The 25628-nt window shown below is 43.1% G+C and overlaps 2 protein-coding genes across 5 annotated transcripts in view; both read right to left on the minus strand.

The window, feature by feature from the left end:
• celsr2 (cadherin, EGF LAG seven-pass G-type receptor 2) overlaps window positions 1–4216 on the minus strand; it is a 68546-nt gene extending 64330 nt beyond the window's left edge. For all 3 annotated transcript variants that reach the window (XM_004544782.3, XM_012917504.3, XM_004544781.3), the window contains exon 1: window positions 352–4216. In XM_004544782.3, the coding sequence (XP_004544839.3) occupies window positions 352–3892 (3541 nt within the window). In that variant the 5' untranslated portion in view covers window positions 3893–4216. The remainder of the gene's footprint in view (window positions 1–351) is intronic.
• A 2319-nt stretch (window positions 4217–6535) lies between these two features.
• Window positions 6536–22044, minus strand: capzb (capping actin protein of muscle Z-line subunit beta). 2 transcript variants are annotated; one of them, XM_004544779.5, is made up of 10 exons: window positions 21787–22044; window positions 16231–16320; window positions 13660–13781; window positions 12584–12697; window positions 12354–12495; window positions 11895–12011; window positions 11729–11794; window positions 10843–10919; window positions 9238–9340; window positions 6536–7704 (listed from the first exon to the last, which is right to left on the minus strand). In XM_004544779.5, the coding sequence occupies exons 1-10, from the start codon at window positions 21787–21789 to the stop codon at window positions 7684–7686; spliced, it is 855 nt and encodes a 284-aa protein (XP_004544836.1). In that variant the 5' UTR covers window positions 21790–22044; the 3' UTR covers window positions 6536–7683. The 2 variants fall into 2 exon arrangements, with proteins under 2 accessions (XP_004544836.1, XP_004544837.1); XM_004544780.5 differs by lacking the exon at window positions 9238–9340 and having other exon boundaries at window positions 21787–22041.
• Window positions 22045–25628: the final 3584 nt, after the last annotated feature.

Raw genomic sequence — 25628 nt, forward strand, 5'->3', positions numbered from 1 at the left:
AAACAATTAATAAGAAAGGAAATGCTTTAGTGCACTTTTATGACCCTGAGTGATTTTTCCTGTAAAGTGGAGTGAATTACAAATATGCTTCAATGAATATTAATCCTCCTTCATGAATATTTCTATTATAGGAGAATCACGCTGGAATACTCAAGCCAAGAGAGACACACTTAAGCCGTCATCACTTCCATTACCCAGTGAAATGGAGAGAAAATGTAAATGAAGAGACACTACGCGTTAATAGAATCAGTAAGAATACACCCCTGTAAGCCTGCACTCCCATTACTGCGCTTTTTTTCATTCACTGGGTGGAGTGGAGGTGGATTACAGAGAGTTATCTAACAATCTCACCTGACACTGAGATCCTCATGGAGGCCTCCAGGGGCCGGTTGTTATCCAGGGCCTGGCTCAGCTGGATCTCTCCCGTGCTTTGGTTCAGGAGGACCAGCTTCAGCTCGTTTCCCACGTCAAAGCTGTAGTGCAGCTGATCGGAGACGTCTGGGTCGTACGCGGGGATGCGCCCGATCACTCCAGTGGGAAAACTGCTCGATTTGTCGGTCACATAGTTGTTAAAGATGATCTGGAAGTTTTTGAGGACTGGCGTGTTGTCGTTCTTGTCCACAAGTTTGATGTGGACTGTGGCTCGGCTCACGAGAGGCGCAGAGGTGGCCTGGACCACAATGACGTACTCAGACCTCAACTCATAGTCCAGGTCTATTAAAGCAGTCAGCTCTCCGGAGAAGATATCCAGCTGAAACACCTCTGGGATGTTTCCCTCCACTATCTGATACATAATCTGTGCATTGCTGCCTTCATCTGGATCTGTGGCTGAGATATGTGCAACCACGAGGCCTATGGGGCTGTTTTCCTCCACCATAATGTCAAACTCGTCTTTCTCGAACACAGGAGGGTTGTCATTCACATCTAGGATTGTTACTTGAATGTTTACTGGTGTTTTCAGGGCAGGGATACCTTTATCTACTGCAAATGCCTGCAGGGTGTAAATGGGCACATTTTCTCTGTCAAGCCTGCGCAGAGTGCGAACAATGCCAGAGGTGGATTCAATTATAAAGTCTCCATCGCCATCCTCCCCACCCTGGAAGGTGTAGAAAACTCTGCCATTGAGGCCAGAGTCTCTGTCTGTGGCAGAAACCTGGACCACGCTGGTGAACACGGGCACGTCTTCCATAATCGCACCAACGTAGTGATCTCTGAGGAAACGGGGAGAGTTGTCGTTCACATCGTTCACAAGTATCTCCAGGTAGGTGGTGTCAGATTTCTGTGGGATGCCGTTATCCCGCGCAGTGATGGCCAGCGTATAGGAAACCTGGTCCTCGTAGTCCAGTTCCATCTGCGTGGTGACAGCTCCCGTGTCGGGGTCGATGTCAAACTGAGGGATGCTGTCATCCATGAAGTAGGTGATGCGCGCGTTCTCGCCCGTGTCCTCATCTGTGGCACTGATGACGACCACGGTGGTGCCCACGGGCTTGTCCTCATTAATGCTGACGGTGTAATGTGAGCTCTGAAACACGGGCCGGTGTGTGTTGGCGTCAGTGACGTTAACAAACACCTTGGCGGTGTCAAAGCGGGTGCCGTCGCTCGCCGTGACAGTGAGGACGTACTGGCGTTCCAGTTTGTAGTCCAGAGGCAAAGCCAGCGTAATGAGCCCACCCCCGCTCTGGCTCGTGATGGAGAATCTGTTGCGGGTGTTTCCACTCGCGATCTGATACGTCACCACGCTGTTGATGTCCTGGTCCACAGCTGACACGGTCACCACGCTGGTCCCCACGGCCGCGTCTTCATTTAGTCTCATGTAATACGCCTTCTGCGTGAACTCTGGGTTGTTGTCGTTGACGTCCAGGATCGTCATGCTGATGCTGGCTGAAGATGACATGACGGGGTAGCCGTGATCACGTGCCTCCACTCCGAAGTTGTAAAAGTCCACGCTCTCCCTGTCCAGCTCGGCTGCGACTACAATCCACCCCGTGCTGTTATTGATGGAGAAAGGGAAGTTTGGTGTGGTTTCAGTGAGCCGATACTCCAGCCTGGAGTTTTCTCCAGAGTCTGCATCGACAGCCTGGATGTGGATGATGGAGTAACCCAGCGGCACATTTTCCAGCACGGTGGCCTGGAATGGCGTGCTGACAAAAATGGGGGCGTTGTCGTTAACATCCAGCACCTGCACCGTAACCAGGCCGCTGATGTTGGACAGCGGTGGGCGTCCCCCATCCTGAGCTCTGATTCTCAGCGTGTATTCTTTGTTTGCCTCATAATCCAGGTGGCTCACCAGGTCCATTTTACCTGTCTGAGCATCGATATAAAACTGCCCGCGGGTGTTTCCGCTCATGATGCTGAAGTGAACGACAGCGTTGCTCCCTCTGTCCTGATCTGTTGCGGTGACCTGCAGGATCTCTGTGTTAGGGGTCATGTCCTCGGGCACCTGGACCACGTAGCGCTTTTCACTGAACTGAGGAGCGTTATCGTTATCATCTTCTACCACAATGTGAACAGTAGCTGTGGCGCTGCGGGGCCCGGGGTCACGACCTTGGTCATTCGCCTCAACTAACAGCATATAGGCTTCCACCTCTTCTCTGTCCACCAGCCCCTTGGTGCGAATTACGCCAGACCTGGAATCAATCTCAAAGACATCATTGGACCCATTATTGTTGAGGATGTTATATAGGATGTTCCCATTAATGGGGGCATCTCCGTCTGTCGCCCTCACTGTTAACACCTCATAGCCTATTTCTAGGTTCTCCCTGATACTTTCCTTATAGTCCTGTTGCTCAAACACAGGGCTGTGATCGTTAGTGTCCCTGACTGTGATAGTGAGTGTGGCCATGGCTGTGCGCCGGGGTGTGCCGTGGTCCACTGCGGTCACACGAAACACATGGGTGTCTTTTGTTTCCCGGTCCAGCACTTCTACTGTAGACACAGCACCGCTGGACGGGTCCACAGCAAAAAGATGGTTCGAGCGGCTGTCAAAGAGAGCTTCAATAAAATACTCCAGCCTGCCTGCCTCGCCTTCATCCACATCCACTGCTTTCAAAACAACAACAGGAGTCCCGGCGGGCTTATTCTCTGCCACAGACACTTGATACATTGGTGGTTGAAACTGGGGGCTGCTGTTGATGCTTCTTCTACTCCTGCTTAAAATCCCTGAATCAGACTGAGCTGCCCTTTGTAACAGCTTCTCTATGTGACCCTGCCTAAAGGGGCCCTCTCCCACACGCCAGTGGATGGAGATGGGACTGACTTGAACATTCAGCCCACTACCTGTGAGTACATCACAGAGGACGTCCAGCTCCAGGAGAGTGTCCTGCCTCCAGCACAGCTTCTCAGACACAAACAAGTTCCCGTCGTTGAAATAAAACTCACGGCTGTTGGTGACTTTGCAGCGGATCGGAGGGCCAGGCAGTAGACCTCCCACTGGGAATAGAGCAGAATCTGCTCGGTGGCACTCTAAGCTGTGATGGCTGTGGGTACTGAACAAAGTGAGGACCTCCATGTCCCACTGAGGTTTTCTTTTACGCGTGTTTGAACAGTTCCTACCGTGTACATGCACCTGGTACTGGCTGGTGAGGAGGTGCCTGTAGCCGGAGTCCGCGCAGTCCTCCACGGTGTACAAGGTGAAGGGGTTTGAGCGCAGCGATGGGCACTTTATGGAGCCCGAAACAAACACGATGCCCGCTACCGCGTCAGTCTCCAGGAACCCCTCGGTGAATTTTGGAGCCAGCACCTGATCCAGAGTGCACCGCGCGCCCCGCTCCGCGCCGGCCACCACCGCGCTCGCTCCGGCATCCTCACCGATGTGAACAACGTAACAGCGGATCAGTGGGACCAGTTTACAACAGCAGAGTAACAGCAACAAATCCCATTTAACGAAGTGCATCGCTCCTCAGTTTGTGCGCCCGTGTGGCGAATTCTGCGGCTCCTAATTTCTTTAAACTTTCCACCGGTAAGTTTCCCTTTGTTGAAGAAGAGCCATGCTCTCAGCGGGCGCACTCCTCTCCGCTCACTCCGGCTGACGTTTTTAAGAGGTTAACCCGCAGTAACCTTGGCCGGAGCTGCACTCACATCCACACAAACGCACACACACACACTCACACACGCCGGCTACAGCAGCAGCAGCAGCAAAACCTCCGCTCCGTCCGCGCAACTCAGCTTCAATGAGAAAAATGGCTCCTTCACCCCCCCCAAGTGTCTCCAGGCTCCTCATTATAATAAACCTGTGTGTGAGAGAGAGAAAGAGAGAGAGAGAGGGAGAGAGAAGCTCTATAGGGGTCTGAGGACTTGACAGAAAGCCTGCCACTGGAGATAAATGGAAACTTCCCATAAGCGTCATTAATTAACGCAGAACAACAGCAGCAATTCAGAGTCGGATTAAGGAGTTCATTAGACAACATTCAGTTCATTAGTATAGTATTAATGCTGCACTCACTAATAACAATTAAGAAGAACCGTTTTGATCACGCCCAATACCCACCACTCACCTCCGGAATGGTTTGGCTCATTAACCGGTCGGAATTCCTTAAATTGTGGGTTTTGGCTGACCTTGTTTCAACCCAAGATAAGTTGCATTCTCGGGCTCCTGTTAAAAAGAGGAGGATTACATTTCAGCTACATTCAAGTCATCTTTGTTTAGCGGCTGTTTTCTTCAGATCCACTAATTCCCGTGCTTTGTTTTCCCGAAGGCTTCATTCACCTGCTCTTACTTAAAGAGCAGTAAAAGCAACATCCGAGAAACACACGAATCACAAGAGGCATTCGTGCAGATAGGCTCCAGAAGTTAGGAACTTTTCAATTTACTCAAATATTCAGAGCAACACATATTAATCTAAAGCGATGATAACAATATTCAGTTTGGGTGCGGAGCAGCAAGGCGCAACTTTGGACTGAAACTCGGCGCTTCGCTGATGTTCTGAGTGCGCCTGACACCTGCTGGGCAAACTGCAGCCACACAGCCAAGAGAGGATCCTCCTGCAAGCTCGCTCAAAACTGCTCATGTTCATGTCTGCTTGTTGCTTCAGTGAATGAACACGTAAAAAATAAATAAATCCGTTTTGACACAGCAGCATAAATAATGAAATGACAGCATGATGGGAAGCGTCTCAGCACAAAGTCCATGCAATTGTCAGTGCTGAGTTTTCTAAGACCCTTTTGGACTTATTGTAGACAAACAGCAACGAAAATAGTGTTTTATAAAAGATGGCACACTAAATCTAGCCAATTCCATAATCTAAAGATTATGCCCGTTTCAGCTCCGAAGGGAACGGCACCATCACACCTTAATGTCTGTTGACCAGTTGCCCTAACATCTCATGTGGTGAAGTCTTGGTTTCGTATCTCTCTGCAATTTGCATACCAACCAAATCTGACAGCGGATGATGCAGAGCTCACTCCCAGAAGTGAATGTCCTGCGAGGACCAAGCTCTCCTACAGTCCTACAGTGCATTCACCATCTTCAGACTGCTGCTATTGAGGGAGACACTGCAACCGATGACTGAGCAGTCCTCTGTCTTATGTTGATGGGTAGTAGTGGGAAGCATAACCGATGGGCTAAAGGAGGCGTACAGAGCACTAGGGGATGATTTTGTTGGCTAGTCTGAGAGAAATCTAAATGTAAACAACACTAAAGAGATGGTTGTTGTTTTTCAGAAGGAAGAGGGTGGCGGAACACCCATGTCTATCCTGGGACAGGATGTTGATGTTGTGGAGGTGGACAAGTACCTGAGCGACCAGCACAGATGGTGACTAACAGGCTCTGTGTCGTAAGGACAATGACATCCTTCAGTGTGTGCAGCAAAATGTTGGAGAGCTTCATTCACAACTCAGCTGTGGTGGGCTTTCAAAGAGCTGACACAATTAGACTGGTCTGATTGGCTACAAACCTGTCACTTTTGAAGGTGTGGCGGAGACAAGGTCCCTGATCAAGGGGGTATCCATCGTTCCTTTGCATCAAAGGCAGATCCAGGCAGAGGGCTAAAACAATGATTGGGATCAGGAATATGAATCCAACTCATGCTATATTGCACTCAAACTTGACTGCTAATTTTACAAGCTAAACCATTTTAGGCCATCACAAGATCAGATTTTACAGGATGATACTGTATGTTTTTACAGGACAAGGCTGTAAAAACACAATGACACTGCTACAATAAATACTCAAACAGTTTGGTATTATTTTTAGCAGATGAAGTTATACAACTTCAACTATAAGCTACATACCAAAAATCATAAAATGCTTTTAGCCTATCAGTGCAAATAGCTCCTCGATATTCATTAATGATTGCATTAGCAACAATCAAGCTAACTTTACCCCTGTTAGCAGACCTACACTTTCACACACGCGCGCTTTATCTCACGTTGGTGAACACACACTCCGGTGGATACACTGGGGTCCCCAACGACACTTGATACATTTTACACGTAGACTGGAATAGCTGTGAAATCGATCCTCCAACCGCTGTACCACCTGAGCCACAGCCACCCAACCATCACATTCATACAAAGGAATGAAATTAAAACAAGCAAGTAGCTTTTTACAATTTTTATTGTTGCTGGAGGCTCTAATACAATATGAGTCATAAGCTTTACAAAATAAAAACAAACAAAAAAAAAATACAAAGATTCCCCTCCAAAATGGAAACAAAGGTTTCCACTGTGACACCAAGACAAACTGTGACCCCCAACAAAGACATAATAGGTGAGGATAGAGAAGACGTTAACAGGCTGAACAAAGGGGAAGCAAACTGTCATATTATACAGTGTGTGTGTGTGTGTGTGTGTGTGAGGGGAGTTGATTATGACGAGGGTGTACCCGGCGATAATAACAGTCCATCCCTATGTTTGAGAAGTTTTCATTTCCACCCTCTGCAGCTCCACAAAGGCTCTCATGCATGTGGACAGAGTGGAAATAAAGTGTAAAAACGTTCTTGCTCACACAGAAAGGCCGCCCTCGTCTTTGCACCGTTTAGATCGCCCAGAAGAATAACCACTTGATATACATGGACAGTTTTAATTCTATACAAATATATTTGGGTTTGGGTTGGGTGGGGGGGGGGGGGGGGGGGTGTCATAGGAAAAAAAAAGATAGATGCAAGAATATAATTTGATGAACATAATGACACCACTGCCAAGCCTCCACCACCTACTGCACAGTCTGTGTCCTCATCACAGAGGAAGAGCAGGGCCAGAGTCGCTCGTTACAAATCGACTGAGGACATATCAGCTGTGAGAACATCAGGGATTATTATTAGAGTGACCCTTGAGATTATCATTAACCGTGGTAATACTATCATATTCATAACATGGGAGGGAGGGGGGGGGGGGGGAGAGAGAGAGAGAGAGAGAGAGAGAGAGAGAGAGAGAGAGGGGCCAAGACAAACAGAGCGTGAGTGAATGGCTTCATGGCAGATGAGATGCATGAAAACAACCAGACAAAAAAAAAAGAAAAAAAAAAGCTAAGCATTTCTCCTTTTTTATTTTTCCACAAATAAACAAGAGTGCAGCACTGAAACAGGCATGGAGGAAGAGACATAAAGAAACAGAGAAAAGATGGCAGGGATGAGGCAGAGAGAGAAACAGAGAGACAGAAGAAAACAACAGTAGCATCTCTAGCTGTTATGTTTGCGTTTGAGCGCCTCCATCAGGTCGACCTTCAGAGCATCCTGCTTTGACTTGTCAGCCAGAGTCTGCACACTCCTGTGTGGAGGAGACACCAAAAAACAAGGTGAGAAAAGTCAGTGGGAGCAAAAAAGAAAAAAAAAAAAAATCAAACAAGAAAACATCAAAGGGCTCGAAAAAGTTTCTCCAGTGAGACAGAAACACTCGGGCTGTAGGAAATTTATTAGTAACAATTCAAGTCTTCCTCTCTGTGGGGAGACCTTTTTATGTCTCACCACAGAGAGATTTCATATGGTTATGACAACATGTTAGCTGTTTACACACTGCACACATAACCACCCGTTAAAGTCAGTTGTCGTCATGCAGTTGCAGCTTTATTGTGACCCTGACAAATTTATATTTTACACTCACCGAACACCAAACCTCTTCAACTGCTCTTTAAAGTAAATACCTAAATGAGCCAATCACATCACAGCAAAGTTGGAATATTTTATAAACCCCTGATCTACCTGCACAACCATCTCTAGGGTTTACAGAGAATAATGAAAAACTAAGAGATAAATAAGACAATTCACAGACTGTTTTGAGGTGACAGGAAGACAACAGTAATTCAAATAACTACTCATTATGACCAAAGTATGCAGAGGAGCATCTCGGAACACACCACAGTCTACCCGAGTACTATTACTGGCAAAGTCCATCCCTTTATAACCACAGTGTACCCATCTTCTGGTGGCTGCTTCCAGCAGAATAACACACCATGTTGCAAAGCTCAAATCATCGCACAATACGTACACAGTCACCAGATCTCAATACAATAGAGCTCCTATAGGTCGTGGTGGTCACATCATGTATGTGCAGCCAGCAAATCTGCAGCAACTGTGTGATGCAATCATGTCAACATGGACCATGCCACAAGACTTCAAGCAAAAAAGTGGTGTCCTACCCAGCAGTAGCAAGGTGCGCCTAATAAAGCCTCCGGGTGAGTGTATGTGAACATATCCACTTATTCTGCCTTCTTCTGAAGATGCCACCCCGTTAATCATCCATTTCCTGTTTTCTTTACAGTGCTGTGCTTTCACACACAGTGTTTTCAGTGCTACACGCTGAGTAAACACGGCATCTTAGAAAAACCTTATTAGGGCAGCAAAGTGCAAAACAACACCCGGGTGAGTCATTTGAATACTCTGACTTGGTTAGTATGCTACTCTGTCAGAAATCAGCTGTTGAACACAAAGATAAACAAAACTTGCAATACAGCCTTTTGATCTTCAACACTACACGATCATTCAAACTTCTAACAGTGCACATACGTAAACAATTTGAGGGGGGAAAAGGTGCTTTCATTTTTTTTCTGTACATATCTTCATTTCCCTTTGAATGTCAGCCTTCACTCTTAACAGCCTGTTCCTGTTTTTACATTTGCTGCTCTACTTCCCCATGAAACCTCTTTCACTGCTGTTCCATCCGATCAAAGACTAACTCTCCCAGCAAATAATGATTAACAGAAACTGTAAGGATCAATTGTCAGTGTTATTGAGGTTATGGCATAAACCTTAAGACAAAGATAGACACACCCACAAAGACAAACTTCTCCATGCTAGGTTGTACCTTTGACCCCTTCTCAATGGAGGTCTGTCGCTGGGTGAGCACCTGTGACAGCTCCTTTTGGAGCTGCCAGTACTTTTGATTGTCACGCAAAGACTCAATAGATCTGGAGCACAGAGGGGAGAGGCAGCAAGGGAGGAGAGGTGACAGAGGGATTAAAGAGGAGGAGAGACACTGATAGTGGAAATGTGGTACAAAGGGCAGCAACAAAAAAAAGGACAGGAGCAGTTGAGGAAAGGACTGAAATGTTCGAAGCAGTTGTGACAGAACTGTATTGAGTGACTGTGTTTTTTAACACCATCTCCACGGTGACGCCGTTTAAGTTTAGTACTAATTCAGGACAATGCACAACAAAAACAGTTTATGAAAAAACGCTATGTTGATTCCACATATTTTGTGGACTTGAATGTCGCCTACTTTGTAGACAGGCTACTGTAAGCACCATGTTGTTGTGGAAAATGATTAATCTACTGTGAAATGAACTGAAAGCATGTACCACGTAGCCAATGTTTGTGGATTATGAAGAATCGATTTGAAGAATGAAGAACAAGATTTGTTTTGCAGCCGTTTTTTGCGGCCAATAAACAAATGGATCTTGTGTCCTTGGAATAACTGCATCAGCGAGGAATCTTTTGTGGCACCAGCAGTTCCTCTGTGGGCACCGAGAGTTTCACTAACCTGGCTGTCAAAAGGTCTCTACAATCTGTTGAGTCCTGAGCTGCATCAGCTGCTAATGATGATGGCTTAAAAACGTTCAAGGAGTTTGTGACGTAATCGGGTTTGTTCTACACACGGTCAAACCCGCAAGCAGCAGGCAAACGGCTGATTTACACTTGTGCAGTGAATCTTTGCCTACAACATCACGATTGGCCTTCATTCTAGTGTGTTTTGCGAATTACCTTGTGGTCATGTCCAAGTGTTTTATGCGATAGTAATAAACGAAAAAATTGAACTTTTCTGTCTTCTGGGTCTCTGCTCTTTGTTGTGATCAGTGATTGTCCTCTATATTGAGACTATGATTATTATTCCTTATAAAGAGACAATTATTATTCTCTTACTGATAAATTCAAACACTGGGGCAAAAAAAAAAAATGCATAGGAGGAATGCAGTAGGCCAATCTCAATAGTTTCAGGATGCTTCAATGCAGCATGCAGTTACATTACCAGAAAGATGCACATCAAATTATGGCGGATGTTACATTGTGGGTTTTCAGAGGGATCTTCGGTTATATCACACGTACGAAAGTATAAAGCCCCTGTAAGCCACTCATTGAAATTGGGGTGAAACACAGCTAAACCTCAGTTACCCACAGTGTTGGTGATTTGAACCACACTTTGGAGCAGTGCTTCCAAAGATCTGCAATTTATAAGCTTGACACAGCGTCAGTATCGAGCGTCCATCTCTAGGCACAGGGAAGGAGCAGGTGTAGTGAAAAGAAGACGAAATGCAGCTGAGACGAGGGGCAGCAAAAGCAGACTCAAATAATCAGATACAGGGTTGAGACTGAAACACAGGAGGTGAGACAACATCTGTCGTCTGAGCTGCTGACTGGAAGTGCTGTGGAAGAAAACATGATCCCATGATGTAGAGAGCTAATGCAGCAGTACCTCAGGCCGTTGACGATGTCCTTGGTCTTCCCAAAGTAGATTTCATTCAGTGTGGAGCGGATCTTATTCTCCATATCCTAGAAAAACAATATGAATGCATTATAACTGCTAGTTCTATTCTTCTATTTGATTCTTAAAAGCTTGACTTCGTGAACATGGAGTTGTGTGACAGCGATGTAAAGTATGACAGGTTTTGTAATGTCCTGTGTAGCGAAGAGATTTTCCTCTGCTGAATGTGAAAAAACAGTAAATCAAGAGTGAAGAATGAAGCACTCACCACCACTGTGACTGTGGCTTACTGTCTATGATGCATGTTAAGGATTTTACTTGTGAACTGCTTATGCAAAAAAAAAAAAAAAGTCCCCAAAAATATTCCCGCAGAACCTGTTACATGCAAATATACAAAGATATCACAATCGAGATGTCACGAAACTGAAACTGAATCTTATCCATCAACACTACAAAATTTCACACAGCTGCAACAAAGCCATGGCCATTTCAAACCACTTTTTACACTTGTACTCCCTGTATATGCACCCAACACAGGACTCCTATGATTCACTTTCTATCAGCAATGTGAAGTAGCACTGTGGTATGCTAATGCAAAGGCTTCCTCTTAGTCGGTTTCATAACCACTTTTGCGCCGTTTTAAGTCTTTACTTGAACAGCAGTAAGACTGGCAATTGCAAAAAGAGGCATTGCAAGAGAGCAAAACACAAGTAAGCTGCTGGATTAGCTTGTTTATCACATGACTTTTGAAGTCATGCAGAGTCCTGCATAGGAGACTGATTCAGGAGAAACACACTGCAGTCATTTTACGGCTTTTAGCAGTATCGCTGCTTCAGACAAGGAGAGGGAAGGAAATTAAGTCGACGGTTTTACTGACTTCAACGAGGCGGCCGATGTTAGCGATGTGGGGTGAGGACTCTCCAACCGTCTCGTCTTTCTCCATCTGTTTAAAAAACGGAGAAAAAAAGAGATACCACGTTCAGTTAATTAATTCATCCCTATACCATGAGAGGACCAATCAGCCGTTTAGTTCAACACGCTACCTGTCTTGTAAGGCTGCCGCCGAGGTTCATGGTACCGGAGCCAGTTTTCGTTGTCTGGAGCCACAGCATGACAGTGGAGGTGAGTTTGTAGTGAGCGGTACGGCCACTGGACTTCTCCTGTTTGCAAAAACAGAGGCAACAAGCAATTATGCAAAACATGACAACATGTTACCATCCAGAAAAGATAATGGTGCATGTTTGTGAAGCTCTGCTGTGCGTGTGGCACATGGAGCTGAGCGAGGAAAGACAACTACTCGAGCTGCTGTCAACCCGGTCCATTACCGTAAGTGCACTAAAAGCTTAGTTTTAACCCTAAACTCCAGACAGTCATGCAAAAGCATCTTCAATCTGGCAACAGTGTCCTGGATGCTAGAAGCTCTCCTGGCTGACAATGGTACAGCTGCTAAATATCAAACAAGCCTGTAAAATATCAAACAGCTTCATTCATCTGCTTCTCACCTGCACCTCCACCACATGAATGGAGTCCCAGCACCCTTTGATCTTCTTGGATCCATCTCCAGCCTTCTTAATGAGAATAACTCCTGCAAAGCCGTGATCCAAATCCCAGAGGTACACGGAGGAAACCCCACCTTCAAAGTACCTGAATAACACAGACATCAGATGTCACAAGAGGCTGAAACTGACAGGTTATCAAACACTCCACATTAGATTTCTTCTCTGGCACTTACAGGTCTCTGTACTGATCGAAGGCATTGTTTGCCTCAACCTCGAGTTTCCTCAGGCGGGCTGAAGGCATTGCACCGTCTTCAATGGGAGGTTCATACTTATTACTCCACGGGGATCTGAGGAATGAAACATTCAGATTTTAGACAGAGGTATATATTAAATTTAGCTGTTAGAAACATACTTGTGATACTAGTGTTTAAAAGTGAAAACAGTGACCTGCTTGAAGTGAAACCTTAAGCTTGCATTACACAAGCAAAGGTCCAAACATCAAAGGAGGTTAAGTTCACGGTCCTCATATAGGTGAAGCATAAGTTAAAGTATGAAGACATTTTTTTAAAAATTCATTTTATACTTAATTTGATCTTTCTCTCAATGCCCATGATACCGTCATGAACCTCTATCAAATGGGTTGCTGTTACATTGACTTTACATGGTGCAAATTTGTCAAATATTTTGAAAAAATTATAATAAATCAGGTTTAATTCTTGAATTTTTATGTATTAAGCTTTAAATCTAAAACAGAGCTAAATAATGTGCTGGTTTTATTACGATTTTTTTATTAAGACAAACTGAAAAATGTGCGTTCTTGGAAACGTGGACATTTTGTTGCCTTTTAGCGTGACAGACAAAAACTGAAATTTCATTTGTTCTACCTCAGCACTATACTGATTATAACAGACACTGCCTGGCAAAAACAAAACATCAGAACCCGGAGATACCTGAGCAAATGGATAAGAGCCTTGGGAAGAGAGAGGCTCAGGGTGGATGGGAAATAATTTTCATGTGTGGATTGGCCACCACAGAGTCCAGACTTTAACCCCACTGAGAATATTTTGGTTGTGGTAGAGACGATTTTACGCAGTAGTCTGACTCTTCCACCATGATCAAAAGATCTTGGTGAAGAAATGAATGAAACTCTGGATAGAAATATCTTCTGACATTGCTTAAGCTCAACAATCACAGCGAACTTGTGCCACCATTAAAGCTAAAGGCAGCCCAACAAAATATCCCCATTTTTACCCCACAGTCTGCAGCGTATGTTCCTTTGAGTGGGCTAAAATCCAGCTATGACCGCTACCTGTAGGAGTCGCCGTCTCTGTTGTAATCACAGAGCAGATAGTCTTTCCCCACCACTTTGTCTCGTGCGATCTTTAGGGGCTGGTCCACAGAGGAGAGGAGGTCCTCACACAGACTGGGCACCTGGATGCAAACATGGGGAGAAAAAGCTCAGTACATGACCACAGATGATTAATTACAGCAGCTGCAGAGCATCTAAACCCCTCAAACATTTCATAAAGTCTGTTCCGTATGACGTGAGAGTACTCAAGAGACATGAAAGGGTGTTTTGGTAAAATTAGCCTTCCTAGAACAGATACCAGCTTGGAGAGAAGAAAAAAAAAAAAAAAAAAAAAATCACTGATACGTGGAGGAACAGTCTAACAAAACACAGAGGATCACGTCATGTGATCTTCTCATTGTAGATGAAAACATACTTTTAAGTTCTCATCTTTCGCTCACATTCCAGTTTCACCCCATAAGCAGAGGTTACTGAGAGGAGACGGAATAAAATATCATTGGGAAACATAATATCTGCAGGATAAGGGGGTACAAATTAGTTCTCACAGACTGACATGGAGTCCCTTTGCTATGCGTTCCTGCATCAGCGCATAGACACAAAGGAGCGCCTGTTACCCAGGCCAAAAAAAAAGCCCCATACCCCTGAACAAACACACACACACAAACACACGCACGCACGCACACACACCTGGCAGCCTAGACTGGCTGAGACAAGCCAAACAAGGGTGGACAAAATCCAGTGGGAAGAGCATGTAGTGGTGAGAGTGGGGGGTGGTCAGAGAGGAGAAGAGGAGGCGGAAAGAGAGAGGTGATTTCAGATGATTACGTGGAAGAGCTGGCGAAGGGACTGAGCCTAAAGGTGCCTGGCAGCAGAAGTGATTGACAGCTGTGATAATAATCACTAACAACCAGCCACAGTGGTCATAGGGTAAGGAAAGAACAGATGTCCGGGTGGGTGGGGGAGAAGGGTTAAAGGTGAGAGAAGAGGAAGTTGAGCAGGTGGGGAGTCTGGCTGAAAGGGTACGGATATACCCACAAAAATAAGGTGCAATGCAAACAGAGGCACAAGTGTGATTTGATTTGTGTCCAGTTATAACCTGTCAGCTTTAGCTGAGACTGTTGTTAAAATGCGCCGAGTAACTCGACCAACTTCAAATACAGAAAACTGCAGGGGGGGGAAGTAATAACTATCACACAAGCAGAAGTTTTTCCTCTTTGGTGTGGCTACTTCCACTCTGAACAAATATGATTAAACCCTTTTTAAAATGCTGAAAATAGTATCAGTTACCCAGATAATACAGTGGTGTGCAGCAAAACTCACTTGTATAATATGAAAATAAATACCACATATAGAGATATGCAAATACTTTAAGACATGCGATTATTTGAAAGACCTTTTCCCAAATCAGACCGACTGACATTTTATGGTAGCTTGATAAAACAAATCCATAATAAATTGTTATTAGCACATTACTAATACTACTATTTATATTCACCAGCCATTTTATTAGGCATAGCCTGGGTTGGACCCTCTTTTGCCTTCCGAAGTCCTTTAATACTTCGTGGCAGAGATTCAACAAGGTGCTGGAAACATATCCTCAGAGATTTTCATCCATACTGACACGACAGCAGTTGACGTGATAGGTGCTGCTTATTTCTTGTGTGTATGTCCATGATGCAAATCTCCTTTTCCACCACATCCCATAGCTGCTCTATTCTTGGACTGAGATCTGATGACTGCAGAGGCCATTTGAATACAGAGCACTCATTGTTATGTTGAAGAAACCAGTCTGAGATGATCTGAGCTCAGTTCCATGGTGTTCTATGTAGCTGGAAGCAGCCATGAGACGATGGGTAAAATGTGGTTATGAAAGGATGGACAAGGTTGGACAGGAAAAATTCTCAGTTAGGCTGTAATTTAAACAACGATCAGTTGGTACAAAGGGGCCTTAAATATGCCAAGATAAACCCCCACACTATTACACCACCACCGACAGCCTGAACTGTTGATACAATGCAGCAAGGGTCCAAGCTTTTATGTTGTTGCAGGAAGTCTGACCCTAACATCTGAATGTTGAAGCAGAAATCAACATTCTTCAGAGCAAGAAATGTTTATCTAGTCTTGTATTGTTAAACTTTGGTGAGCCTGTGTGAACTGTAGCCTCAGTTTCCTGTTCTTAGCTGACAATTAGCACCCAGTGTGGTCTTCTGCTGCTGTAGGTTTAAAAAAAAAAAAAAAAAAACATTACACACACCACACACACACAAAAATAAATAAATAAATCAGAGCTCCTCTGCAAACCTTTGTTGTAATGAGTAGCTATTTAAGTTCCTAAAGCAGTCTCTTCTCTGACGACTGGAATCAACAAAGTGTCCGTGTAAATAGCTGCTTAGACAGCTGCGTTAACAGGCAGTTGTGGTGTACCTAACAAATTATTCAACCTTAGAAGTAAAAGTTATCTAAAGTTTAATAAGTGACTTGTCCATTCATGGGAAATTTTTAGACTAAATACAGAGACACTCTGGAGAAGAACAGATTTCACTCTCAGTTGTGAATCAGACAGTAACTCACCAGGTCAATGAGGTCACTGAGGTTCTTCTCGATCTGCTGAGGAGGCAGACGCCTCATCAGGTCCAGAGCACAATCCAGCTGCTGGTCATTCTGAAAAACAACCAGCAGAGACAACGGCTTACTGCACTGTAACATTAGATCACAGTTAAAAAATGAATTCAAAACAAAATGTTTGTGCTATAGAGAATAAACAAGACACAGATTGTGTGGGGTTTTTTTAACATTAAACTAACATTGGTGGTCTGCGGGCTTCTCTTGGTCACCACTGAAGAGAGCTAAGTTGTTCCACGAAACTGAAGTGAAACTGAGTGTTAAAACTATGAAAAGTGTCCACTGCAGCGACCGTCTGTACTGCTCATGACGTAGTTTTTCATCGCCTAGATTTCTGCACTCTCTTTTCGAGCGGAGCTCTGCTGTCACTCTTCCCCCTTCTGGCCGACTTTTCAACTAATCTGACCAACGCAAAGCATCATCAGTGCCAAACTAACTGCTGGTTTCTTCAAGGACTGCATCCAAGCATGTTACGTTTCTGCATGTTGCAGATTTGGTACTGTAAGTTCACCACAGCTAACCTTTTACATTTGTTTATTTATAAGGAACCCCATTAGCTTCCACAACAGTGGTTGCTAGTCTTCCTGGGGCCCAAACCAAGTGAAAGGACATTTACAGTATTTGTCTTTTTCTGTGCCAAAAGCACAGCTACTAACAGTTAAAGAGGAAAACTTAGATTTTACAGGCAGTGCTGACTGGAAGGATCACCTGAACTCTTCCTGTAACTTCATCTCTTCCCACAGACACCGAGGCAAGTTTCCAAAGAATTCCTGACATGGTCTTTGTTTTCTGGATGATACACTTTAGCAGCCTGTGTTAACCAAAGTCCGCGGGTTTGTAACACAGAATTTCTTTGAAGGAAATAAACTTAAAAAAAAAAAACCCCAAAAAAACCCAACATACTCAATCTGTCATCTTAAGATCAGCTAACACCTCTTCATGCACTGCAGATTCATCTCAATAATATATTCACGAGAATGGGTTTCTGAATGTCCAACAATGGCGTGCAGGGATGACACTAGGGCTGCCACAAACGATTATTTTGATAGTCGACTAGTCACCGATTATTTATGCGATTAGTCGACTAATCAGATCATCATCCACTGGACGTAAAACTACAGCTTATTGCACCAGCAGCATCTGCTCTTATATAACTATCATTAGCTTACAGCTTTAAGCTTTTAAGGTGCTAACTAAAAATAAAGACAAGATGATAGTTTATTCAATTTTAATGAAATTTGCAGATTGTTTCGGTAAACTTTAATAAACTCCTTGCTATCTAAAATATAACAGGACACCGGAGTATATTCTCCAGCATCTCACACTTCTGATAATCAGCTGTCTGCTTGACGTTTATTCAGCTGTGTAAAAACTATAACTTTAATCTCAGCCAAACCGATTTACTCAGGAACAAATAAAATACTAAAAAAAAAGCCAAACAATAACATTTTTAATTTATCTAAGTGACTCATATATATTTAACCTGAGTCGCGAAAGACGGCGGTGGGTTTGAAAACAATTTGCCGGGAGTCCGGTGGCGCTAGTGACCTAGCCCCCGGCTAGCTATCGAGCTAGTGGGTAACAGACGTCTCCGAAAACGTCGGAGCGCTTTTGAAAATATGTGGTGTCCTGATAAACTGAGCAGATATTTGAGGTTTACACAGCTACATTCTCGCCTGAAAATATGTTAAACGTTTATTTTGTGACCCAGAAAGAATAATAAGAGTAATATTAAAACTAACTAGCTACCGCCATTGTTGGAAACTAAGCTGGGCCGCGCTATGAATTCTGGGACACAGCTGCTTCTTCTTCTTCGGGGTTTAACGGCAGCTGGCATCCTTGTACATGCTGTGCTGCCATCTTCTGTTTCAGTCCGTTATTACACTCTTAAATCCTGCTATTATTCCTGCGTCTTTTGCGATCTTACAAAGCTTCAAACGACACGTCGACTATTAAATCAGTCGTCGACGATTTTGATAGTCGACGTAATCGTGACTAGTCGACAAATCGTGGCAGCCCTAGATGACACATTGCTCCAAAAGCAGATGCTCATGTTAAATAGGGCCAACAAATTATTCAGGGGCCAAAAGGTCAAAAGTTTCAGACAGTTTTTTTTTTCTATTTGTAGCTGTGCATCATTAAGAAGAGAATAGCATTGTCTTAAAGCACACAGCCTCCATTCATCTGCTGTTAAATCCTTCTGTTTGTGGGGGACAGCCAATCAGAAGAAAGTGAGATGAGCCAAAACAGGTAAATGGCGAATACAAGTCTAATATTGGGGGTTGGGGGAAAAAAGCAGGTTCCATTTAATAAAGAAATGCTCTGCTGTGGTAATTAAAATGTTACTTAAAAAAATGAATCAGCTCTGCAAACTTACAGAGACTCACATTAACTGAGTAGCTGTATTACGCAGAGAAGTATAAATACGCACCCTCATGCTTGAGTAAACAAAGCAACCACACTGTACCCTCATCAGTGTCTCCACCACAGCACGGTAATAAAAGTCCTGCTACATTCTGTACACGGGTACGACTGCAGTTGCCGTGCAGGAAACCCTCACACCCTTGCAGGAAAACCTTTTACCACACTGCTAGAATACAGACACACAACTTTCCAGCTCAGTAGACTGAACATCTCTCATGATTTGTCATGTGAGCACCTTGCAGAGAGTTGTGAAAAGAAAAGCTTCATTTAGGGTTAGGGGTTATAGTTACAGCACCTCAGTGCACAAGCTTGAAAGTTATCTAGGCTGTGTGGTGGTTCAAGGGTTCGTGTTTGGTTGATTAGTTTCATGTAGGAACAAAGGAGGGGAAGCCTGGTTAAAGAATCATCATCATGGGGCAACAGGAAGTGTGGTAGGGTAGCATTTAAAGGTCAGGTCCACCCTTATCATTCGAGTCAAACTTTTACTTTAGGGTTTAGGTAAAGAGACAGTGCAGTACAGTTTTTATTTGGAATTAACTGCTTACGGGTAATTCAGTTTTTAAGACTCAGCTGTTTACTATACATCTTATGTAGGAACTTCTCCGCTTCTGCAGACTGGGATGTGTTGGGAGACCAAAGGTAAAGCTAGCTGCTTGGACTTTGAATTTGGCCACAGATGAAACTTTCACACATTCAAGTTCTGGCAGGACAGAAACTTTCTAATCCAGTTCCTGCCACACACATACAGATATTCAATGACAAAATCCCTCCCCACCCACCTCCAAACGACCATTATCAACTTTGTCTGAATCACACAAGCTGACAGATTTATGCGACAATAAAATAAGGTGAACAATCGAAGCCTTGAAAATCCTGCACTGATGAAGCCGTCGTGATCAAAGGATCTTCATCTTTTCGCCTGATAAGCGTACAACTACGCTTTGCATCTACACTTCTTCCAAACTCCTAAGGTTTTCTCTTTTCCCCAACCTTGTAATTGGAACCTTTGATTAAGTACTGCAGAGTGAGCCTGCGATGCAATCAATCCCCCACCAAGCTGAGTCAGACAGATGCCTCTCATCTCTCTGTCAATCTGGCTTGTAAGACGATGGCTACAACTTCACAGTAAGGTTAAATCAATACACAGCCTAAAGGTACATTTAGTAGAATGATCAAAAACAGTGCACAGTAGCCATTATCTGCAGAACCAAAGGCACCAAAATCAATTTAGTGTCTTTACTACAGTCCGAACTGAAGTGGACTCATTTCGACTACAGTGTGAAGCAGCAGATCCAGTTGTATTAGCAATAACACATGTTGTTACCTTTATATGTTCCTTTAAAAAAGAAAAGAAAACAATGAAACCTGAAACAGCATCTTGGTCGTGCATCAGGTTTAGGATTAGGGAAATGGAAACCACTACAGTTATCTTTCACCAAGCAAACCATTCAGAACTAAATTAAGAACATGGTGATAACCACAGAGCACTGACATAACATAGCTTTTACCCCCAGGGGGTTTTCTGCCTTAACTATGCAGCGAACAGCAGGATGTTGGAGAAGAGCAGTGGATGGACCGGCCACAACATGAAACTCTGGGGAATGTGCCGGAAATTTTTTTTTAAGTGTGTGATAATAAAAAGGACCAAACATGTTTTTCAAGCTTCTCCATAGAAGGTACTGGCTTTGTCGCAAACACTTCCAGCCTGGCTTTATCAGACAATGATCAATGTTTTGACTGCCACTCAGCAATCTAGCTAAACATGTTTCATAATGCCTACTTAAAATCCATTAACATATATGGATTTACTTTACAATTCCTCGATCCTGACATCCATTACAAACAAAAACGTGCTTATGATATGTGTTTGGCGGCCAGAAAACACTGAACATGAAGCGAAAGAGGCTTCTAGAGGTGAGACAATCTAATATCACCACTCAAGTAAAGCCTTAAGAGAGTAAACCTAATAATCCATTACTCATTGCTCCTCAATCCATCCATAAATATTTTTCCTTAAGGTCGACCCGAACGTAACAGAATTTTTTAACGCAGATTTTCCCAGGCCACTTTGTCTCCTCCGAGATGATTTCTGCCTCGTTTCACGTTTCTCTCAACTGAAGGTTCCATCAGACACCTGTGCTTCTTGACACTGTGTTTAACAGCGCTCCTGTCTCCATGTAAACACTAGCTCAGACCAACAAGCCTCAGGGTCAGGGGGGAACGGCGAGGCTGGGCCCGGCAGGATGGATGAGGTGAGGAAGAGGAGAGTAGGCGACTGTGGAAGAAAAACAGCTGCTGTTCCCATTTTTCGAATGCTTTTATAAACAGTGTAAGACAGAGCAAGCCCATTTTATAAGTGGTCAAGTCAAGCATATATATATATATATATATATATATATATATATGATAAGCACAAATACGGGTCCAGTTAAAGCAAGCCTACTGCTATATGGGCTGAAAACGTAGGAGAATGAGCCAAAATAAGGAATAAGTAAACAGTGAGTGCTGTGTTGGTATGGATTGTTTGGACTGGGTGTAATAGCCTCCTCCAGAGAAACCATTAGCTCAGTCAAGATCAAACTTATAAGGCTGGGAAAATCAGGCTGACAGCTTGTCATGGTTAGAAATAGGAGGAGCGAGCGGTCTTATTTTAGCTACAGGCATCCCGGCGCTTGGCTATTTTAGCCTGTGTGTAAGTGTATGTGCACAGGCGTGTGTGCGTGTGTCAGTGTGTTATATTAGGACCCTTCGCCATTACTATTAACCAACTTGTGTTAAATCCAAAACATCCTGTGCTAACTTTATGCCTACGGGGCATGTAGCCCGGCTAGCTATGAGCTAACTAGCAGGAAGAAACAGCAGCTAGCTTAACCACGAAGCTAATTCATTCTCATCCGGTAGTTCAGCGCAAGTTTTGCCAGCAGTGCAAGTTAAATATGCGTCGATGATTTATATCATCTGCTGCTCCTCTCCGGTTACTACCGTGCGCCTCTAGCCAGCGCTAGCTTAGCTTAGCACCCCCCTCCCTCCAGTTAGCAGCCCCGTCCCCATCTCTCCCAGCAGCCTGAACGCGGCCCTTACCATGTCTGCGGCGGTCTCAGCTGGGCAGGAGAGAGCACGACTTCACCGATGAGTGTACACCCTAACTTTACTATGGTTTAACAGGTCGCTCCTTTTGTCTCTTGTTGCTTTGATGTTTTTTGAGAGCCGTGATGAAGATGTTTTGTTCGCGTCTCCCTCTCTGAACCCAGCCCTGTCAGCGAAATTCACTTCCTCAACCGGGCTACAGGAAGGAGGCTGCAGTCACAAAAACAGGCCCCGGTTGCATGTCCGGGTCACTCTGGCCTTTCTCTGCAGCAGCCAATAGCGAAGGAGCAAGAAAGGCATTGCCAAGTATGGAAAGAGAGGAGTGGTGTAGTAAATGTGCTGTCAGAGATGGCAGCAGAGGGGGAGTTAAAAAATAAACCCCCAAAACACGGAGACTGCAGGCGGCGGCAAGTTTAACGTATACAGTGTCTCATGAACAAGAAAGCAGATCTTAATTTCTATTTTTCTGTGAGTTATTATGAACTACTTTCTCACTTTTATTTTTGTGCAATTAATCTTAAGTGGTAAGAGCAATTTTATATGTTTTTAAATTAAGTTATATCTTTAAATATTTAATAGTAGTTATTATAAAATAAAATCACTCATAACTTGTTTTTGTTTTCATGTCATTTGTCTTATTTTATTGCCCTTTGTTCAGTTTAATATAATCTGAATGTTTCTTCAAGTGCATGATAGTGATGGAAGTTAATATATATCTATATGTATGGTAATCGGTTAGTTATTAATGCTAAGGGCACTGCTGTAAAGGCAAGCTGATCACCTTTGATAATTATTACTTGTAATACTGAGAGTTACCGTACTATGCAGAAGTCTCGAGCCACCCATAATTTCTCTATATTTTGCTGGGAAAATTAAAAATATATGCAGCTATTCATTGAAACTGAGTTTCAGCTTATATACTGATACAGTATATAAGGCAAAAACTGAGTTTGTGCTCTTCTGACGAGCTTGAAAGTCAATATTTGGTATGACCAACTTTATATTTCAGCACAGTCTGAACTCTCTTAGGCAAGCTTTCTTGTTATTTCTTTAAGCAGTCTTCAGGGATAGTTCTCGGGCTTCTTGAAGGACATTCAACTCAGTGTGTTTGGAGTAATTGTCATACAGAAAAGTATATACTGTATATACTCACAACAGCCTGAACCCAAAATTTCAAATTTGGATTTATCACCCCTTCAGACCTACTGCCACTGATTTTCAGTCCAGTTCTTGTATAATTAGTCACACTGCAACCCTTTGTCCCTGTTTCCCTTCCTTAAGACTGACTTCTTGATAGCCACGCTTCCACTAAGACCATTTCTGATGAGGCTTCAGTGAACAGTAGATGGATCCAGTGAAGGGCCAGACGCATCGCTCTTATTTCTTTTTTGTTTTTGTTTCTTTATGTGTGACAAGCTGCTAGCAACAAAGTGCCTAAAGATGTAATTTAAAATCAGTACTTTGCTAAGTTGTCTGTTGTCTGTAGACACAATACTGGTTCGTCCCAGTGTTGTGTCTTCGGAATCATTCAAGCATAAGAGTCCTTCCCTTATGCTTGACTGATTCATAGGTCAGTGATAAGTGGCTTAACAAAGAAAATAAACATCACCCTGAAAAAACTAGACTGAAAATGAGCGAAAAAGCAGCCAGTGTCCAAAGAAAAACTTTGAAAGACCTTCAGAAAGCCTGGAGAGCTATTGGTCAAGAACACTTTAAAAAATGTATAAGAAAGTCTGTGTCTCCAAGGAAACAAAATATAAAGAAACCGGGGGCGGGTCAAGACTTTTGCGTATAATGACATTATGCCAACTAGGTTCTCCCCCTAGAAAGAAGCTGCGTACATCCTATTTTGTTTGCAAATTAGAAACCTGCCTGCAAACTTCACTAACATCTGTATATTACTGAGTGTTTGGAACAGCTCCACTTCCAGCATAAACAATCAGTGTTACACACAGGGTGTTTCTGAGAAAATAAAATAAGAAAAAAGGCTAAATTCTTACTTAACACATAGCATATTTAATCACACGGGCAACCAATTTCAGTGGCAACTTTGTTTATTTCTTTTAATTGTGGTTGCATTAAACTGAAAACCCTGGCCTGCACACATCTGATGTGCAACACTTTGTGAATGCATGCAGAATTTCCTGCACACATATGCGTTTGGGCGAGATGACTAATCAACTAATCAAAGTGGAAGTTTTAAGGTAAGGTCAAATATAACCCAGAAAAAATGTCTTCATCATTTACAGATGTCTCAGTGATTACTCAGAGGTTAATAATTTGGACTGTTTACATCATAGCAAATATGCTGCAACATGAAGCCGGATACAAACTCTTAGTAACATTTTCTCAAATACAGTGTTTGTGTCTAACTGAATGATTAAGAAATCAAAAAGTCAAAGGTCAAATGTAGTTATGTAGCACTTTTGAAACAACAGAGCTGATCAAAGTGCTGCACTTTAAAAGTATATAGTATTTATATAGATAAACTACAATAATATCCATAAAATTTGAGCACAATACCCAACATTAAAAGACAATAGAATAAAAAATAATAATAAATTGCATTTGTCTAAAAGAATGTCACACTGGAGCCCAACGCCAAGGAGAACAAATGCATTTCTAATAACAACTTAAATGTGTTTACTGTCTGAGCTGTGTGGATTTTGAGAGGTATTGTATAGACCTGGTGCTGTTGCTGCAAAAGCTCGATCACCTCTCTGTTTTAAGTTTGCATAGGAGGAACTGGTTAGACGACGTCTGAGCTCTAATAATTGTGTGAATGTGAAGCAGCTCTGACAGATACAAAGATGCCAGTCCATTTAAAGCTTTAAATGTGAGTAATAAAATATAAAAATCAATTCCAATGAAGGGAGCCAATGAAGAAATGGCAGGCCCAGTGTGCTGGGTTCAAGTTTTTTAATACCAGTATAAGGTGAGCTGGTGAATTCTGGACTAACTGAAGGATATATGATTGTTGTATACCAAAATCCAGGGAATTACAGTAGTCCAGGCGGGAAGTGATTAAAAAGCACGAATAACTTTTTCCAGGTCCTTCTGTGGGAGATAAGGCTTTACCTCAGGCATGAAGCTAACTTTAGTGACAGCCCTTATTGTAGATCAATTAATAAAACAAAACAAAAACCACGCCAAGTAATTACAATTTAAAGTTGTAATTTTAATTTCATAAAAGCTAAAAAGAAGAAAACGCATGAAAAGATAAAGGAAAGTGAATGGCAAAAGCCGGTGTTGTGCCAAAAAGTGATTGTCTGCCAAAAAGTGATTTCCGGTATTTGCCAAAAAGCGATTGCTCATATTTAAAGTGCTATAAGTAACTTGTTGGGCTATAATATGTTAAACATATGTCAAATGCATCCCTTATGGATGACATAAAGTCATCTTGAGCCACAAACAACATTCGTGTAGCAAGATACAAGCCGCAATCAGTTTTTGGCAGCGACTTTTATATAACCTTTATTTATGCAGTAAAAAAAATCTCATTAACATTAAAAATGTATTTTGTAAGAGTAAGTTGCCCAACAGGACAGCAGAAATGGCAGCAAATATTACAATAGTTCTGTAAAAATATTTTAAGTGGGGATAAAGGACCGGATTGGTTATAATGTAAGTACAAGTTGTAAAGATACTTAAAAAACAGATAATTTTTTAATTCTTTATGTAACCCCTTTGTATCCCCTGTTCACCGAAGTCTATTTACGAACATACGTAAAGATATTACACATAAAAAATACACAGAAACACTGGAAATCACTTTTTGGCAGACAATCACTTTTTGGCACAACACCGGAATACTGACGTGTTATTACCGGACAACA

Source organism: Maylandia zebra, linkage group LG5, assembly GCF_041146795.1.
Source record: "Maylandia zebra isolate NMK-2024a linkage group LG5, Mzebra_GT3a, whole genome shotgun sequence".
NCBI lineage: Eukaryota > Metazoa > Chordata > Actinopteri > Cichliformes > Cichlidae > Maylandia > Maylandia zebra.